Consider the following 20181-nt stretch of genomic DNA (forward strand, 5'->3'; position numbering starts at 1 on the left):
TGTAAAGATATGTGATATCATGTCACTAGACGTGCAATTTGTCACGCGCCGATCCTGATGTGTAAATATTGTCCAGTTCTATATTGTCCAGTTCTATATCACTGTCCAGTTCTATATTGTCCAGTTCTATATCACATGGTAAATATTGATACCATGTGAACAAACCAACTTCTCCAAAAGCCTAAGCTGTTGGAGAAAGGCGTTTTTTTATCTTTTATACTTTAACATGATGGTAAGTTATCTGATTTTTTCCAATTTAGTGTTTTGTTGCCCAAATGCAAAAGAAAATATTTTCTAATTAATTTTTGTGTAAAAAAAAATGCACGATGCGGCGAAAAAAAGTATATGATACCCAATTTTTCTAATGAATTTTTGTTTAAAAAAATAAAAAAAATGCACGACACGGCAATAAAAAAAAAGCGTTATTTAAAAAATATGTAGAAAAAAATAAGGGAAGGGTAGGATTGAAAATAAGTGGGTTGAATGGGTGCCTTTGTTAAAAAGCATAAAGGAGGGGGTAGGATTGAAAATATATGAGTTGAATAGGTGTCTTTGTTAGAAAAAGTCAAAAAAAGTGAGATATAAATCCCACCGAATTTTAAAAAAATTCAAAAAAGCCCGGGCTTTTCCTCCCAGCTTATTATATATATCAAGTGGTATTTTACACAATTATTACACCCTTCTTGTCTACTAGATTTTAGGGATTTACACAATTATTACATCCAAGCAGCATAAAGTGGAAAATGGAATCTTTCCGGATATTATTGCAACCCATGAATACTACAACAGTTGCCCCACTATCAACACTAGGGCTGCAACAGGGTCAGGTTGGGTCAGGTTTTTCAAAACCCTGGCCCAACCCTGGATCCCATTATCTTGGCCCTGACCCACCCTGACCCTGAGTCAGGGCCGAAAAGCCTCAACCCATTGCCCGCCCTACAGGGCTCAGTGCTGGCCCTGGCCCACCCTGATTGGCCCTGATTGGGCAGGGCCGGGCCGGCCCATAATTGACTCTAGTGCAAATACCTGTTAAGAGTGCCAAAAATAAAGCAACCACTTATCATATAGAACAAAATGATCAATAAACAGAGAAAGGGAACAAAATAAGACAATATGAATTCAACAACATGACGGGCAACAGAGACAATTAATAATAATAATCTAAAGAAATATCAATCGAAGATAATAGAAAACTTTAGCAAAAGAAACACGCACAGATGGTTCAATTCTATAATAGAAATCTTAGGGTCGGGCCGGGTCAGGGTACCCGAGGCATTAACCTAGAACCCGTCCCGACCTGAGTCGGGGTCTAAAAAAAATGAACCCTGACCCTGTTCGGGCTCAGGGCGGGTCAGAGCTGACAAGGGCGGGTCAAGGCTGACAGGGCCAAACTTGCACGCCTAGTCAACACCATATGTATAAGCAGCAACCCCCACTATCCTCACTCCCAACAAAATTTCAAAACCAGTAGAACTCTCAAACCCCAGAAATGGAAAACCCAGATAAAGAAAAAAGAACCTCAGATCAATTCATCCTCCACTTACCCAAAACCCCTGAGAATCCCCCCGATCACATCGACAAAGTAAAACCCTTCAACTTACCAAGACACCGCCCCCTCCGTCAATTGGTTTTAATGGTTTGGACCCTAATGTTCAAATCTGAGATCGAACGGTCAACTTTAAAGCACAAACGGCTACTTTCTATGTTCTCGCGCGCGCTCCTCGCGATCTTGATCGGGGCCATTATTTGGCTCGTTAAGATTTTAATGGTCAAGATTCTCGCATCGTCCTTCCATGTGGCAACCTTCTTTGATCGGATGAAGGAGAGTGTTTTTCATCATTACATTCTCGAGGCGCTGTCGGGTCCTGCTCTGGGCGAGTTGACCCGGTCTCCGAGTGAGTGGAAGCAGTCCGCGTCGATGGCTGCGAGGCCACCGTTGGATTGGAGGCTATCGATGAAGGAAGGGAGTACTAGTGGGGCAGGGTCGAGGCGGATTGACGTGGCAAGGTTGAAGAGACTGAGTCAGGCTAGCGCGTCGGCCTTGGGTGTGAAGAAGCTGGTGAGTCATGTTATGAAATCAGGGCTTTCCACAATTACGCACACGGTGGACAATACCATGGAGCGATTCAAGGAGACCGAGTCGGAGATCACGAACGAGTTCGAAGCTAGGCTTGCGGCTCAGCGCATCTTCAAGAACGTTGCCAAACCCGGTGTGAAGTGAGTTTTCTTGGTTTTCTCAATTTGGTTTATTACGTTTCGGTAAAAAGTAAGGCCCGTGATCCAAACCGTCCATTTGTTCGGCCAAATTGTAAATAGGTTGTGCCTAAAAATCACTTCCATAGGATGATTGTAACCCTCCAATCGATCTATAGAATTTTTCATAATATGCCGTCCTTCTATAGATCGGAGGGGAAGGATCGTTCTATGAAAATAAGATTATTTTAATTTAATCTTTTTTGAAAATTAAACATTAAAGGTTTAAGGCCTTTTGATAGTCACTAATTATATAATTTACAAGGCTATTATAACCATTATATATTTACAAGTAATTATACTTAACTTCAAAACCAGTTTTTAAATTGGCTGTTCACCACTGGGATAAAATATTCTTGGATAAGCTGTTCCTGGGATTATTTATTCTTGTAGAATAAGTTTCTCTAGAAATTATCTTTCCCGTCATCTTTTTTATTTTCTCACCACCTATTTAGTGGCGAGGGTTAGAATCGTCTAATATATTTTGCTCCAAGTCCCATCCATAGTTGGAAATAGTTGGAATCATTGAACAAGTGGCCCGACAAATACTTTTGCGCTGGGCCTCCAATTTGGTGTTTAGGGGTGTAACTTGGGTCAGGCTCAACCGAAACCCGACGGGTTCAACCTGATTTTGGCTCAAGTTGGCTTGGCATTTTCTTGGATTGGGTTGGGAAAAGCCAACCCGATTTAAATTCGGGTTGGGTTAGGGTTGAGACCTTGGCAACCCGACCCGACCTGGGTCTTCTAATTTTATCATGATTTTCTTTCTTGTGTTTTTCTGTTTGGTCGTAGATGACCCGATCCCAACCTGAACGCAACCCGACCCGATTTGGAGGCGGGTTGGTTAGGGTTGACCATCCTCAACCCGAGGCTCGGGTTAGGGTTGAGGGAATGCTATCTTGGGTTGGGTTAGGGTTGGCCTCAACCCAACCCAACCATCAACCCTAACCCAACCCGGGTTGCACCCCTACTAGTGGTGTTGCCGACAGTATTTTTAAGGGTTTTTTTGCAAAAGAAGTCTTCTACTTCCTTTTATTGCAAGAAGAGTCTTTCTAGACAATTTGCAAATAGGGTCATCACATTTGAGTGAATTTCGCAAATAAGGTAATGCCATAAATTTCTGACCCAATTACTCATGGTAGATTTTCTGACTAGTTAAAATATCCGCAGAATTGTCTGTTTTTTATTGCCGTGTGCGTCAACCTAAGCATTCTGTTTCTGGTATTAAAAATCTAAATCTAGAAAAGCTATTGATATTGGCACTTGTCATGCTAATGGGCAGAACTCGCTTTGTCTTTTATGAGATCTAATATGCTGTGTGCGTGAGAAGTCCAGTATTTTCAAAAAGTATAGTGGGCCCACTATATATAATTGTTGATTTTCTAGTTTTGAAGTAGTTATAATTAGGGCTGCAACTCGAGCCGGGTTTTACCCGACCGTATCGACCCGACCCGAAAATAGCCTGGGTTGGGTTCAGGTTTCATGGGATTCGGGTCGAGCCGGGTTGAGCATTCAAAAGCCCGCATGACTCTCGGGTCGAGCCGGGTTTGAAGGGGCCCGACCCGACCTGACCCGAGTTACATAAGTTATAGTATATACATTTTTTTCTATTGTTAGTTAAAAGTTAAAAGTGAAAACCCACACACGCACTGTTATTGTATGTGAGTGTAATTTCTGCTTCTATGAGTTGAGCTGATTCAAGTGTTTGATTCAGGATTGTCTGATTGTAATTACAACATTGTTTGATTACAACATTGTTTGATTCAAGTGTAATGTGAGTGTAATTACATCATTGTTTGATTCAAGTGTAATGTGAGTGTAATTTCTGCTGAGTTGAGTTGAGTTGCCTTGCCAAATAAGAATTTTCCTTAAAAAATTGCGTCAACGTGAAAAAACCCGACCCGGCCCGAGATTTATCATGGGTAGGGGCGGGTTTGGGAATCGTGGGTTTTCCGAAAAAAAAAAACCCGACCCGAGATATTTCTCGGGTAGGGTTGGGTTCTCCAAAACCCGACCCGCCCGACCCGAGTTGCAGCCCTAGTTATAATGTGTGATATTTATCATGTAGGTACATTGAAGATGACGACCTGTTGAGGTTCTTAAATAAGGACGAGGTTAACACAATATTCCCTCTCTTTGAAGGAGCTGTTGAGACTGCCAAAATCAGAAAGTCCTCTTTGAGGAACTGGGTGGTAAGCTATTACATAAAACTCTTATATATACTTCAAGGAACAAGGGCAGTAACAGAGTGCCGGCCATAATAACTAAATGAGTCAACTCAGAACTCAATTAAGTCAAGTTAACTGGACAAATATTTGAGTCCCTTGGGTTGATGTCTTGTATTCTGGCAGTGATCTATCACCTGGTCGGATTAATGTGTGAGGCACAAACACTGATAGAGATAATAAAACACTCTTATTCCACGGGCATAAGCACACTACTGAACCATGTTTTTTTGCTATGTGTTTGTGTTTCTTGCATCTCATCTTGTCAGTGGTTTGGATAGACATCGGCTTTGATTCTATTTTTGAGACTAGATAGGTAATTAATTTTCTAAAAAATATATAGAAAATATACAAATTAAGAAATCTCCCTTACAAAGAGAGGCACCCGCATCAATTATTGACTTGCTTATGTCGAGTTCTCATCCGAGTCCAAGTTTTTTAACACTAGTAGCATCCTAGTACTTTGAAAAAAAAATAATGAAAATACTTATCGTGGGGCTTTACTTCTTGCAGGTGAGAGCTTATATTGAGCGAAAAGCTCTTGCTCATGCCTTGAATGACACAAAGACGGCAGTGCAACAGCTTCATAAACTGGTGGGCACAATCGTATTTGTCATTATAATATTTGTATCACTTATGGTAATGGGATTAGCCACAAGCAAAGTCCTAGTTGTTATCACTTCCCAATCACTGCTCCTTGGATTCATGTTCCAAAACACTTGCAAGACCGTCTTCGAATCCGTCATCTTTGTCTTTGTCATGCACCCTTTCGATGTTGGTGATCGTTGCGTCATTGATGGTGTCCATGTAAGTTTTCCTATGAGTCAAGCTTCTCTATTATCTCATTGGAATGAAAAAAGAAAATGTTTTCCATTTTGTTAACTACTCCTTTGATTTGAATTGAGATTGCTGATTTTGTGTAGATGATTGTGGAGGAGATGAATATTTTGACAACGGTATTTCTTAGATATGACAATGAGAAGATTTACTACCCCAACTCGAATCTGATCACAAAGCCCATCAGTAATTTCTATAGAAGTCCAGAAATGGGAGACAGTATTGACTTCTCGATAGACGTTTGGACTTCAGTCGAGACTATCACTGACCTAAAGAAATCTATACGATCGTAAGCAATGCTCTCACACATCCTTTCCTTACAAGTTTCCAAGATTAATTGACTTGAGAGAAAATGGGGTTGATATTGACACAATGACACCCATAAATTTGTACACTTCCACCTATGTCTATTTGTCCTATTTGATATGCTTTTACTGTCTACAAGTAGGACAAACAAAGTGACATTGATTGAAGTGTCTAAATTTATAAATTTATCAGTGATAATGCCAGCCCCTTATTGGTTGGATGGGTTGTTCAAAAGTAGAGGTTTTGGGGAGATGATCCATCCATTGTGGGTCCCATCAGATGAATAATTTGGATCATCAAACGATGTTCCCAATCTTTCGTGAGCCCAAAACTTTTTTGCTTGGGTTGAGCAAAGTTTAATCCACTATATCATTTGATTCAACTGGGATATTAAATGAGGCATGTGTGTGATGGAGGGAAAAAGAACAAGAGGTAAAAAAAACAAAGAACTTGAGGAAGAATGACCAAATAGGAGCAATGCTCCGCCACAAAAGAATTTCTTTTTTTCATCCCAATATTTTCTTCAACTGTTCCAACATACATTCATCACCTCTTTTTAACAAATTTTTGCACTACATAAACCGTTTACACCCTTACAACTTCCAACCACACATTGTTAACCTAAGAATTTGACCCAGCTTGGAAACTACAACAATAACAACTTTCAAAACATCTTGTAACTCTAAAATCTTATATTCCAAGATAATAACTTTCAAAAATGCCATAACTACATGCAAAACTTAAGTTCCAAAGCTTCCTAATACTTTTACCACCATTATAACACCAAAATCGAGGCCGCCCATCAAGCTAGGCACATATGTATGCCACCACCTGTGCTCCATCAATGCGGCTTTTATTTCTTTACTTATTTCTTTTTCTGATTTTATTTTTCGGGTGGAACAAGATTAAATTTTTCCTCACAAGATTAGTAGTCAATTTTAAATAATATCCATTTACATAGTGTTTTCTAAGTGTAAATAGTGGTTAAAACTATGTACATAGTGGTTCAGAGGGTATAAATAGTGGTTCCAACTATACCATCCGTAGTTCATGGGTGTATGTAGTGGTTAAAATAATATAAATAGTAGTTTAGGGTTGTAAAAAGTGATTCATTAGATCCGATTCCATCTAGTTTAAATTGGTTCATTAGATTAGATTCCATTTACTTGAACAGTGGTTCAGTAGTGTTGAAATAGTGGTTCATAGTGTTCGAATGGTGATTCATGTGTTTATATAATGTTTCCTAAGTGTAAATAGTGGTTCAGAGGGTATAAATAGTGGTACAAACTCTACTATCAGTGGTTCATGGGTGTACGCAGTGGTTAAAACAATATAAATAGTAGTTCAGGGTTGTAAAAAGTGATTCATTGGATTTGATTCCATCTAGTTTAAATTGGTTCATTGGATTGAATATCACCTACTTGAATAGTGGTTCAGGAGTGTTGGAATAGTGGTTCATAGTGTTGGAATAGTGGTTCATGTGTTTACATAGTGTTTTCTAAGTGTAAATAGTGGTTTAGAGGGTATAAATAGTGGTTCCAACTCCAGCAATAATAGTTTATGGGTGTAAGTAGTTGTTAAAAAAACAACAACCGAGAGTTGACTCAAGCTTTGACTTTAAAACTTCTGTTTTCTTTAAAAATTGAACAGAAACGTTGCAAGGCGCCTCAAGAGTCAACTTCAAAAGAAAATGAACCTAAGTCGACTCTGCAACTATTGTTTTGCTTAAAATCGACTCTAAAGTTGACTCCAAACCTTATGTTGCATATCATAATAAGCAGAAGCCTTTTGAGCCGCCCAAATCATGCAAAGATATATATTGACACACCCAAATCTTGAACATGTAAGAAAACAATGAACTTTTACTTCTACGTATATTCAATTACATAAAACAATTAAAGACATTAAAGTGGTCATTCATCTGTTCCTTCCATGTATATTCAATTACAGAAAACAATTACAGAAATTAAAGTGGTCATTCATTTGTTCCTTCCATGTGCATTCAATTACAGAAAAAATCAACGACATTCAAAGTTCCTTCCATGTACAATGTTGGCAAAATCGTATATATTGACTCCCATACACACCCTCTAAGAATTCATCGAGTAGAGTTCTTCTCATAGCAGTAATATCAGCGTGCACAAAGTCAAAACTTTCATATCTGCTCAGGCATTCCATTTCCTTAATAACAAATAACCTACAATCAAAACTACAAGAAATGAAGACTAAATAAAGTTAGAACTGAAGATATTTCAAAGTTGTAGGGACCAGTTGAAATCAGTTTACATCTCCGGTTTTTTTTTAAATGAGCCGTTGAGCAGGTCCATCCACTTAAAATGCACTTATATTTACATCTTTCACCTACCATACTTTACGCTAAAATTTGTGCTACATCCCTAACTTCGAACCACTAGTATCACACTACCTATTCTAAACATCCTAAGTTGTTTTTGCCAACACAGCACTAAGACAGTCATAAGTTTTTTGTGTAGTTCAACTCCTTATAGTTTGACCAAATGTCCAAATGGGCTACTTCTTATTAAATCTTCATGCTCTTCCCAAAGTTTTAAGGACTGTATGCAGTTGTGAAAACAGGAAGGACAACATCTAGATGAAAGATAAATAGCCTGCACAGAAATGCATTATCGTAAAAGCGTAAACACTTACAAAAAATCGCTAATGAATGAATAAATGTACTGGCCGATGTCATAGTTACTCACCATAGTGTCAGCATAACCTTACTTACTCTGCCCTTCTCTGTAGAAACAAAACCATTATAGTATGTGAACAGATGTTATACCGGCATAGATGCATACTAAAGACAATAAAATATAGACACTTGCAACCACTAATTACATATTTCAACTAATAAACCACTACTACACCACTTTCAACTACTAATTACAGATTCCAACCACTAATTTCTCATTATATACAGTTTGCACAAGTATTTTGACTTCAGACCACTACATTGACACTTTCAACCACTAATTACATATTTCAACTACTAATTTATCTCTATAAACCACTATTACACCTATTTGAACTACTATAGTAATTCTTAACCAATTACAAACAATAATTACAGAGTTCAACCACTAGTTGGACACTTTCAACCACTAAATAGAAGATTTCAACCACTATTACACTTGGTTGTGAATTATCATCCACTATTTACACACTGTAGAAGCACTAAAATGACACTTTTAACAAGTAATTATAGATTTCAACCACATTTCAAACAATAATTACAGAGTTCAACCACTATTTGGACACTTTGAAGGACTAAAACATATTTCAACCACTTGATTTCACATTTTTGACCACTATTTTACACACTATAGACAATTTGAATAACTAAAAAGACACTTTCAACCACTAATTATAGAATTCAACCAAATTCCAAACAATAATTACAGAGTTCAGAAACTATCTGAAAACTTTCAACCACTAATCATACACTTTCAACCACTAAATACAAAGTTTCAACCACTAAATAGAAACTTGTAACCACTAACTTGTAACTGTTAACCACAATATTACACCTGCTTTCTCATTTTCAACCACTACTTGGATACTATAGATCTTTGAACCACTAATTACATTTTTCAACTAGTAATTTATCACTATTACACCTATTCCGACCACTATGGACACACACTTTGAACCAATTTTAACCAATAATTCAAGATTTCAACCGCTAACTCCTCACTGGAAACCACTATTTCAACACTATAAACTACTATTTAGGAACTTTCAACCTCTATTTGAACACTCTAAACCACTAGGGTTCTCAAACACAGAAAAACCCTAACAGAACCCTAAATAGTGGTTGAAATTGGTTTTGCAAAACCCTAACAAAATCCTAAATAGTGGTTCATATTTGCAAAACCGTGACAAAACCCCTACATAATGGTTGAAATTGGTTTTGCAAAACCCAAAAAAAACCCTTAGTAGCGGTTGAAATTTGTTTTGCAAAAAGTAATAATAAAATAATGAATGTAATTTATAGATGTGATTGAAAAGGAAGAGAGAGGTAAAGGAAGAAAGTGGTAAGTTTCAAAAAGTAATAATAAAATAATAGATATGATTGAAAAAAGGTGAAGAGCATTTTTGTCCTCCAAAATTCATGAACAGTGAAAAACACTCTTCTTTGGTCCTTTTCAAATCACCACTGCTTTCTTAATATTCGTGCAAAAGAGGGATTTTTTTGGTCATTTTCAGAAGAAAAAAATTGACCATTTATTCCATATTCAAATTATTATTTTTAACGCGGAATTTATCTAGGAACTCGGGGTCCCTATTCAAGTTATTTAATTTTCAGTACTGTATCCTTAAAACCGAAATGTTTGTTGTGAATGCAGATACATAGAGAGCAAGCCTAAGCACTGGCAATCAAAGCACTCCGTGGTGGTGAAAGAGATCGAGAACGTGAACAATATGAAAATGTCTCTCACCGTACTACACACCATCAACTATCAAAACTTCCCGGAGAGGAACAACCGTAGATCGGATCTTGTCTTTGAGTTGAAGAAGATATTTGAAAACCTTAGCATAAGCTACCACCTTCTCCCTCAAGAGGCCATGTTAGCAGGATCAATTAATACCAGCGTCCCGATGCCTTGATGACATGGATGTTGTGTTGGATCACAAGAGTAATCCATGCATGCCGTGCAAATGCCATTGGAGGGGGTTATCGACTCTAATCCCGTTGTTGTAATGCTGAGTTGGGTTAAATCATCACCTGTTGTAATTAACATTTTATTTTTTGAATTGGACGAAGGGCTTGTAATTTCATGATGTTGGTGCTCTCAAGTTCAGAGAGGGAGAGAGGGAGAGAGAGTTGGTATTTTACATAGTTAAAAGGTAGTTTTATCATTTTAAATAATATTTGAAAGGGATATGATTTTAGCACTCCGCTCTATTGATCTGTGGCGAAAGCTTCTTGTCTTTAGTGTTAAAAGGGTTGTCAAAAGGTTATTTGCAGTTCCCCAAAATCTCTGACAATACCAATTAAAAAATTAAAAATAAAACGACGAGAAGCTTTCGAGACATATCAAACAGTGGGTGGAAACAAACATTAATTTTTAGACGTGGATCTATTCAAGGACCCTTCTTTAGCCCTTGCGTAAAGAGGGCCCTTGCTTCTATCATTCTTCTTATAATTTTATAAAGCATTAATTTTTAGAGCCCCAACCGTTTTCCTAATGGTTGTGAAACAAACAGGCACCACTCGCATATCATATCGATCTATGGCGACAAATACGTGTGCATTTAACTTTTTTTTTATGGGTATACGTGTGCATTTAAAGAATCAATGGATTATAATGAATTTACTAGCTATTGGAGCTGCATATTTGGATAGAATGGCTATAGGAAGATGAACTTAATCTCTTATATCTTGTTTACTAGCTAGTAATTAATGCCCCAAAAATGTAGAGTCTCTTATATCTTATTGCTAATACCAAGAAATAACATTGTTCTTATGGTGTTAGTTTATATTCTCTTATTTCTAAAGTTAATATAAAAATTCAATGATAAAGAGAGTACTTTTTTCTTAAGTGAAATGAGAGAGTATTTTCTTAGGAAATGTTGTTCAAAGTACATGTAGGTAAACATTAATGTTTTTCAAAAGTACATATTATATGTCGGTAAATATGAAACGTCCTTAAAGTGGCACCAACCGAATATGCATGCATGAGTCTTCATGCCTGGCAATAACAGTGGGAGGCTGTTGAGTTTTCTTCTTGTCAGCTAGAAATACGAGCTCTAGGCAAGGATAGAGTTGGACCGAGGAAGCACCACATGACGAAAGATAAATGGCATGAGTAATGAACATTACCTATCTAATAATTAATATTTTCTAATACCTAATATAAAATGCGACCACCAACAATATTAATTATTAGAGCTCCAATTGTAACATGAAATTGTTACTTGAGATAAACTGATTGGACCTCAACTTGTCTTTAAGCTTATCAATTCATTGACACATTATTAACTTCATATGTTCTTGGGATTGTCTTTAAGGCAGTTGGCCATTTTTCTATTCATGAAAATCAATTTTATACATGGATGAAAAATTGAAAGAGTACATGCATGTTATTAGTCCTTGTATGGAAGGAAATTGATGCTTTTAACCTACTAGGGATCTACTTATCATCCCTAATTGTAGACAGCCACCCACCGTCGCAAAACTAGTTGTCTGACACCTTGAAACATGGCTGGTCACCAATTTGATATTTTTCAACTAAAATGTGTTAAGTTGGGCATCTTGAATTCAACCCGGTTGGGGTCTGAAATATTGTGTATGACCCGGAAGCGGCCTGTTGTTTCGCCCGGCCCGTTTTAAGTCATTTCAGCCCTACTCGAGTAAGTTCTGGCCCGCTTTATTTAAAGGGATTTAGGGATTATTTTCGTGAGCTCGTTCTTTCTAGAAGAGGGTTGAGAGTAAAAGGGGAAAAAGAGTGCACTAGGGTTTCTTGGTGGGTTTGGTGAGAGACACTGATCTTCTCTTGTAATCTCCTGTTTCTATGGTGGATTTTCTGGTTGCTGTAGACACCCCATTTTGACCGGACCCTATTTCCCCAAAATTGAACCAAAATCCCTAAACCTGAATAAAGTTCCAAAGCCAAATCTTAAAATCTCTGAAGAATTGAACTCAAATGCCAAAAGAACTTGAAACCCCGAAAGTGCCCATTCGCATATAATTCTTGAAGTCTTTTCGGAACCCTTGGAATCCCAAAGCTCCTATCGAAACCCCTCGTTTAGTTATCCCATTCTTATCCTTCATTTCTTAAAAAAATAAAAATCGAAAAGGTACAAAAACATCCCTGAGCATTGGCATTGTGTGGACCCCGATCCGGGAGAGAGGTGGGGGACGAGCCCCCAGCGGCCTCTTAGGATCATCCACGTGAATGGAGAGCTCTACCAAGGAACTCTCGAAACGAATGCCACCCTCATAGCATAGCACGAGTGGCGATATATAAGAGATACCTCTCGATTCGGGAACAAGTCCGGATTCGAAACGTACCTAAACAAACTCAGAGTCGCCATCCACGGTATACGGCCATGGATCCTTTAAACAAAAATATGCTCTGTATACCATGGATAACCAGAAATATATATGGGTTCGTGCCTGATTACGAATGGAGAAGGTCTGAGAGCACCCCCAATTCGTCCGAGTGCAAGCACTTGGTCTCTTATGCCATTTATTATTAAATTTAAAGAGTTTCAGGCGAAAATCATATGAAATGGGAACAATTCTCAGGAATCGTCTACCTAAGCATGCATTTCCTGAGGATAAAGAAATAAGCATACACAAAATGAAATGAAAAAAATGTGTCACCTAAGCAAAGCTAGGTTATAAGTGACATGCCTAATGGGTGTCTAAATTCTGATGTGCAAACACATGCAAGCTATAGCTAAAGGTATAGGATCAGTACGATAAAGTAAGAAAACACATCAAAACACACAATATAACAAAACAACAAATCCTAAGACTCTAAATTATTAGCCCGAGTCCTCGGATGGTCTGATATTCATCCAAAGAAGCCTACGTATCCCCGCCTCCACGAGAATCAAGGCAACGTAGTTCTTCGCGCCTATTCTAAGCTATGATGTCTAAGACACATAGACCTCTATCTTAGACTCGATCTAAAAGACCGGACTAGTTATTAAAGTTTCTTGTACAATTATTTAAATTCCAGTGAATTGTGGATTTTAGGACACCCTATATGCCCTAACTAAATGCATGTTAGCCCTAGGCTAATGCAAGTGGTTCCTACAACCTATGTGTAACTAGGCTGTATTTCCTAAGGAAAACAATAGGTTCGCTAACGTATCCAAGACCTAGTCATCAATCGGCGATGTGAATCGCCAACTGACCGGACGGAGGCGCTCCTATAACTCTAGAACAAACCCTTAACTCTAAAACAAACACACAACAAACAAACAACCAAACAACATATCAAAAGAAACTCCTAACTCTAAAACTCTCTAGGAGAAACTCCTAACTCTAGAGGAAGAGCTTTTCGAAAACGGGGTTTTAAAGATTGCTTATTCAAAAAGATTTAAAATATTATTTACAAAAATTTGGCTGGACTTGGGATATAAATCCCGAGCTGCGCTACGTACCTCGTGAAAGAGGATCAAGCCAACGTAGTTCGAAACGAACTCTCCTAATATGCTAAAAAACTCAAAAGCATTTCAAAAAGACTTAAGATTTTTTTATATTTTTCAACTGTTTTTTGAATTTTAAGATATTTCAATGTTTTTGAATTTTAAAATCTTCAATTGTTTTTGAATTTTAAAACGTTTTCACTCTTTTGGTCAAAGACCTAAAGAGAACACATAAAGCCATAAACTAGGGCAAAACCCTAAAGCTACGGGGAAACCCCGAACAAGCAAACTAATGTCAAAGACACTTGAAATAAACCACAAACAAGTAACTGAAATTTTAAAGTAAAAGAGAACGGATAAGGGTTCTGAACAGGTCAAATTCGAACAAGACTAAGCTGGTTTCTAAGGATAAACCTCTAAACCAAACAACACTAAAAAGGAGTTACAAGCATATCAAAGATACTCTAAAGGAGGGCAAATGAGTCAAAGACTCTCTAAAACTCTAAGAGAAGGTGCAACTGAGTCAAAGTATGACTGAAAACACATAAGAGATAAACAAGAGTGCTAATGAGACTGAGAAAGTCTTCTATATACAAATGGAGAGGAGCGCTACTTGGACTGAGCAAGTCCCCTAAGGATGGGCTTGGGCTAGCGCCTTCATCGCCCTTGCAATGAATGAGTCTAAAGACAACTAACAGACCAAGTTGGTCTTCAACTAATAGGAGGTACCAGCTGAGATACAACCTAAAAAGGTTCTATACATGAGGCAGGGCATGCCTCCTAATGGGAAAACTTTCCACTAAATTAGACTCCCTAAGGAATGGGCTCTAAACGATAAGGCTTGTCTCCTAAGGAGAACTGCCTAATGAGATAGAGTGCCTTCCATTGGGGCTCCAGATGACTCTTTCATTGACCTAACAATGAGAAGGAGCACAAATCAGGGCAGATAATTTAAAAAAAGTTAGAAAGTCTTTCACAAATGACACTCTAATGAGACGAAAGGTAGTCTTCTAAAGGGTAATAGACCTCCAAAGAAAACACTAAAAGACACAAATATATCACCCTAAGCAGCAAACAAGATCCCTCACAACAGACCTCCAATTCCCCAAAATAAACCACCACTTATAGATATAACCCTTTTGCACATCCTCACATATACAGGCATATTCTCAAATACATGCTTATGCATACATATGTACACACGCGCACATGCTCGGAAGCATCTATTCACATATATGTAATGGGCACTCCGACATGTATACATGCATAGAACTATGGCCATCATGCACCCGACTATATTTTGGTGAACAAATAACATGTTACAAAAAATGCATTCCCAAGCAAAGGGGAGTCAAGTAGCAAAGGGTGAGGGCTGATAATATCAAAGTGAAGTAGAAGAAGGCAAACATCAAAGTGATAAAAGGACTACAAATATCAAAGTAATGGCTGCCAAAATCCAAGTCCAAAAAAAGGCTGCAAATATTATGGTAGTGTCTACCAAAATCATAAGAGTGTAAAAGCTGCTATTATCAAAAGATGTGCAAGATTTTCCAAAATTGAGGGTATAAGGGGCTGCCATTAGCAAATGTGCATGAGGGCTGCCATTATGCACCTATGAACAATTACAAAACATAACAATAGAGTACAAAACTAGGTAGGGCAGCAGCTACATGCTTCTAAGCAGACATAAATCACAGTTGTAAAGTGAAACAACCCATAGGGGCAGCAACGAGAGAATAGCCAGGCAGCAGAATTCACTTGAATGAAAGAAACTCACTTTGTCATTAAGTGTCCAGCCAAGATATTTTAAGTATAAATCTTGCAAGAATAGTGACGGATATGACACAATCCAAAGCACATACTTTGGAATCCAAAGCAACAAGTAACAACCAATCAGTGGACAAAGCTCCTCAAATATTGGGAAAACTGCATGGAATCCCACACTAACCACATATGAGCAGTTTCAAAAATCAAAGTCTAAGGCAACCTTTAGTGACCTTCGAATCAAATCGCATTCATTTAAACCAAAAATACAAGTATAATCAAGTTCCAAGCCCCATTCGATCTGTTGTTGTTTGAATACAAACAAATGAGAGTTGAAAATTTACCACAGCCCATCAAACATGAAATACTTTAATGAAATCGCCATTCATAGAAGGGAAAAATATGAACACTAAGAGATGGAATTTCTGCTAAATGAGACATCTTTCCGAAGTAGCAACTACAACCACACAATTCCTATGATAACCTTCGCTATTGCTCTGCAAAATATACATGGCATCGCTATTGCTCATAGACAAAGAACCAAATAGACAGAACTATGCAAAACAGGGGCATGCAATGCGGACAGATTTTAGGCAAAAACTGGACACGAAATTATTGACAGAATTGTGCTAAGCAGGGACAGATTTTGCGCAAAACTGGGCTGAAATGAGTAAAAATTGTGCTCAAACAGAGGCTAAAGTGAGTGAAAATTGTGTTCAAATGTGGACAGATTCTGGGTGAAAATTGTGCTCAAAGGTGGGCAGATTCTGTGCCAAACAAAAGACAAATTTATGTGCGTATATTGTGCTAAATATGATGGTAATCCCTTTCAAAGATATCCAAAGAACAAGCCAAGCATTTTCTCAACAAGATGCCACAATATCCGAATCTACATAATCCTCGAAAATAAATGAAATAATCTACAACCAGAAGATATCAGAAACGGAAATTCTGGCAAGAAATTCACCATTTAAACCTTAAAACTATAATCCAAACATCCAAAACCTACAAGATCCAACAAAACACCAAAATTCATCCCCGAGCGTCAAAAAAAATGTCAATGAAACTCTTCTTCGAAGATATGAACTCGAATTAAAAAAAAACGAGAATCATAAAAAAAAAATCACAAGTAAATTAGATCTAAACATCGAGAAGAGGATCGAAAAAAAGAAATTGTGGGAAGAAATCAAAACCTTTCCACCTAAAGAGATAGTCTCCATGTCAATGGAAACAGAACCGCTCGAATCACCCATGGCCGCGGTCTCTTGTCTGGAAAAACAAAATCCTCGCTTCCTTTTCCTTTCCTTTCCTTTGCTTTCCTTTCTCCTCTCCTCTTTCTCTCTTTTTAGATCTCAGATCTCAGATCTGAGATCTCACAGGGATGTGATCGGAGGTAGGAAGACAATCAGGGAAGAAGGAGATGAGCTGATAGCGAGAGGCGATGAAGAGGCCGCGGATCGGAGGTGGAGATCAAGCTCTCCTCTGCAATTTCTATTCCTCTCCCTTCATTCTCCCTCTCTTGGTTTTTGTTTTTGTTTTTTTTTTTCTTTCTGCTAGGGCTTTTTGTGAACGAGAAATTGAAAGAAGATCCTACTCTCTCGATCCTTCTTGGGTATTTAAAGAGTTTAAGTGAAATTTTTTACACCCATCAAATCCAAGTGGACACTCCCTCTAATGCATTATGACTAACATTTTCACTTAAATTGGGTGGTCCGGGAAGCAACAAGGGATAAAATTTAACTCTTGTTACTACATATAGGGTTTGCATTGACACACCCTTGTGAGATACGTCACCCCCCTTCCTCTTTCCATGGACAGCCACTCTTCTCAAATGTTCTAATTTGGGGTTTTATAAAAAGTGATATTTGTCTTCCCTCCATTCCTTTCTAAAACAGTCCTTTTAATGCTAATCCACTCCCCTTTTCCTCCTCCCTTTTGATTTTTCTAAGACAAAAAGCCTTTCTGATTTTTCCTCTCAATGAGAATAACGAAGACCTCCCTTAAAACTCTGATCGTATCCCTTTATAGCTGGGATGCGTGCTGATTTCAACACATCCTATCTTTGATAATTGCACTCCTTTGAAAATGGTATGCATTAGGCCCTTTTGCTTCCCTTAGACAACCCCTAGGCAATGGTATTGGCACAAACCCGGTTTTGATAATGGCACACCTTTTTTTATCTTCCTTTGCTGCCCCATTTCACTCCAAATGAAAAATAAAAGAACCCCCTGGAACTTGGTTATTGTACACCCTGCTCATGGTCTTTTCCTCTTTAGTTGTAAACACATGAATTGGTAATGGCACATCTGGTGTGAATAAAGCACACCTCTTTTCACAAGATAAAAAATCCCTCCCTCCCTTATACTATGATCAACCTTTTCACTTTATAAAGGGGCTGATATGAGGGTTCGGGTAATGCACTCTTTTTTTTTTGCTCATTCAAGGAAAGATATTGACACCACCTTGCTTGATGTTGCACCCCACTTCTTTTTGTTCTATACAGCCCCTTCTACGGTGGTCTTTTGCAAGCGCAATGATAAACTTGACCCCCCCCTTTTCTTGTGTACAAACTCTATGTATGATTCACCTCTCTACTAGTGTATTATGACTACCTCCTTCTGCAAACAAAGGTGGCTCAAGTAAACCAAAAGGAAATGATATTAGCCTTATTTCTTCCATGAACAACCCCTCTTGGGTGATTAACACTTCTTTTACCTCTAAAAAAAAACAAATTGCTCTCATTGGGCAACCCCTAAACAGGATAACCTACTCCCCTATCATATTAAACTTAAACACTACATTGCAGACCACACTAATCTTATTAGAAAATATTCATTAGATTCTCCCTAAATTTTAATGAGACCCCCTAAGGACTCTAATTAATTTTATCATTAAAAATGAAGTGTTTGGGGTACGGTCAAAATGGGGTGTCTACACATTGGCACTTCCCTATTGAGGTCCCCCAAACTCCGAAGGTTACCCGTACAATCTTGTTTTGATATTTTTCGCTAACCCATCTTCTCTTGGTGTTTAAAGAGCCATCAATGGTCATTTCTATTTTTGAAATGCCCCCAAAAATCATAAGAAAAGAAGAAAAGACAAGTTGGGCTGTGCAAATTTCAAAATTTGAGGTGCCAATATCATTCCCTATAAAAAGAAAGTGATTTGTTTTACTCTTGTCATTACATGAACCACCCCCTTTGTAGTGTACAAGAATAGTCAAAAATACTTTGAGAGGCTGTCCAAGTAAGAGGAAGGGGATGCAAAAATATATCACTTCTCTTTTCGTTTAAAATACCCATCTACTTTACCCAGGCCACCCCATCTTTTTGTAGAATAAAACGAGTAGTCATGAAATACATTAGAGGGGGCTGTCTAGAGAAGCAAAAGGGGGGGCATTAATATATCATTTTCCCTTTATAAGGGATCGAAGGAGAGCAAAACAGAAAGGAGGAAAAAAAAACAGATCAAAAAATTAGAAAAAGAGGGTTTGAGAGAGAGAGACAGAGGGAGGAGATCTCATTCCCCAAATCCATATTCTCCGGCCAAATTTCATTTTCTCCGGCCGTTACTCCGGCCGGTCTTCACTTCACCACCAGCTAGCCACCGCACTCTTTCATCTCCTGCATCATCTTCTCCGACGTCACTCTTTCATCTCCGATCAGTAAATCTGAGCTCCGGCCATCTCATCAAAGATTCGATCGTTATTCTTGCCATTGCCGTTCACCTTCATCTTTTATAACCTCGACATCATCTGTTTGCAGCCATCTCTACTATTTTTGAAACTCCTCTTGCTATTTTTCTTTATTTGAAACCCATTTCTACCTTCTTCTCCGGTCAAAGCTCATCTTCTCCGGTAGAATTTCACTCTCCGGCCGGTCATCATCAAACCCTTGCTTTTGCCTCATTTTCTGCAACATCGAAGAGAAGAGAGGTTTGCTGATTTTGATTAGAAGAATTAGGGTTTCTAAATTGAAGAAGAATAGAGATTTTAGATCTGAGAGAGAGGGGTCTCGGATCTGAAATTTGAAGGAAGTTAGAGATAGAGATTGAGAGAGAGAGAGAGAGTAAAACCCTAAGATCCGTTGTTGTTAACCTTGGAACCCTAGTTTAGACACTCAAATTTCAGTTTTGAAACCTTTGAGTCATTGTTCCATTCTCTGATCCACCGAATTTGTGATCTGTTGTGTTCGAAGCCTAAGATTTAAATTCTTGAAAATTTGGATTCAATTTCATTTTCTCCAATGTTATAAACCTCAAAAAGAGAAGAAGAAAGGAGTTCATCTGCTATAGAAGATAAATTGAAGTTGCGATTGAAGGAAGGTAGTTCAAGAATTTCTCGTAAGGTAAGTAATTTGATTGAATCATCTTTTAGATTTTCTAATTCATGATAATTTCCTTAATTTGATGGTTCTATTCATGTTTATTTGATGATACTTAGTGCTTCGATTGGATCTGATCATAATTCTGCTCTTGATCATGATGTTATGTATGATTTGTTCTGGAAAGATTAATTTTTACAATTATTTTCAGTTCTAAAACAGAGTTAGATGGAAAAATAATAAGTACTTCAAAAATTCATTTTTGCATAATTTGTATTCCAATGATCTATGCCTGATTCAATAATTATGTTTTAGCATGTCTGAAAATTTTGGTTAGTATCAAGCTTTTAAAA

The 20181-nt window shown here is 37.8% G+C and overlaps 1 protein-coding gene across 1 annotated transcript; it reads left to right on the plus strand.

Annotated features, from left to right (window-relative positions):
* The first annotated feature begins 1425 nt into the window (after positions 1-1425).
* LOC143879574 (mechanosensitive ion channel protein 10-like) lies at positions 1426-10535 on the plus strand. The gene is made up of 5 exons (XM_077382029.1): positions 1426-2217; positions 4322-4445; positions 4992-5285; positions 5402-5604; positions 9986-10535. The coding sequence occupies exons 1-5, from the start codon at positions 1490-1492 to the stop codon at positions 10245-10247; spliced, it is 1611 nt and encodes a 536-aa protein (XP_077238144.1). The 5' UTR covers positions 1426-1489; the 3' UTR covers positions 10248-10535.
* The last annotated feature ends 9646 nt before the right edge of the window (positions 10536-20181 follow it).

Source organism: Tasmannia lanceolata, unplaced genomic scaffold, assembly GCF_043159265.1.
Source record: "Tasmannia lanceolata isolate RefF3 unplaced genomic scaffold, GAP_Taslan_0.1 ptg000002l, whole genome shotgun sequence".
Classification (NCBI taxonomy): domain Eukaryota; kingdom Viridiplantae; phylum Streptophyta; class Magnoliopsida; order Canellales; family Winteraceae; genus Tasmannia; species Tasmannia lanceolata.

Excerpts from the sequence above, each read along its gene's own strand:
- LOC143879574 (XM_077382029.1), top strand. The coding sequence starts at position 1,490 with ATGGAAAACCCAGATAAAGAAAAAAGAACCTCAGATCAATTCATCCTC. Across the intron at positions 2,218-4,321 it reads GTTGCCAAACCCGGTGTGAA|GTACATTGAAGATGACGACC; the intron begins GTGAGTTTTCTT and ends TTTATCATGTAG. Across the intron at positions 4,446-4,991 it reads CCTCTTTGAGGAACTGGGTG|GTGAGAGCTTATATTGAGCG; the intron begins GTAAGCTATTAC and ends TACTTCTTGCAG.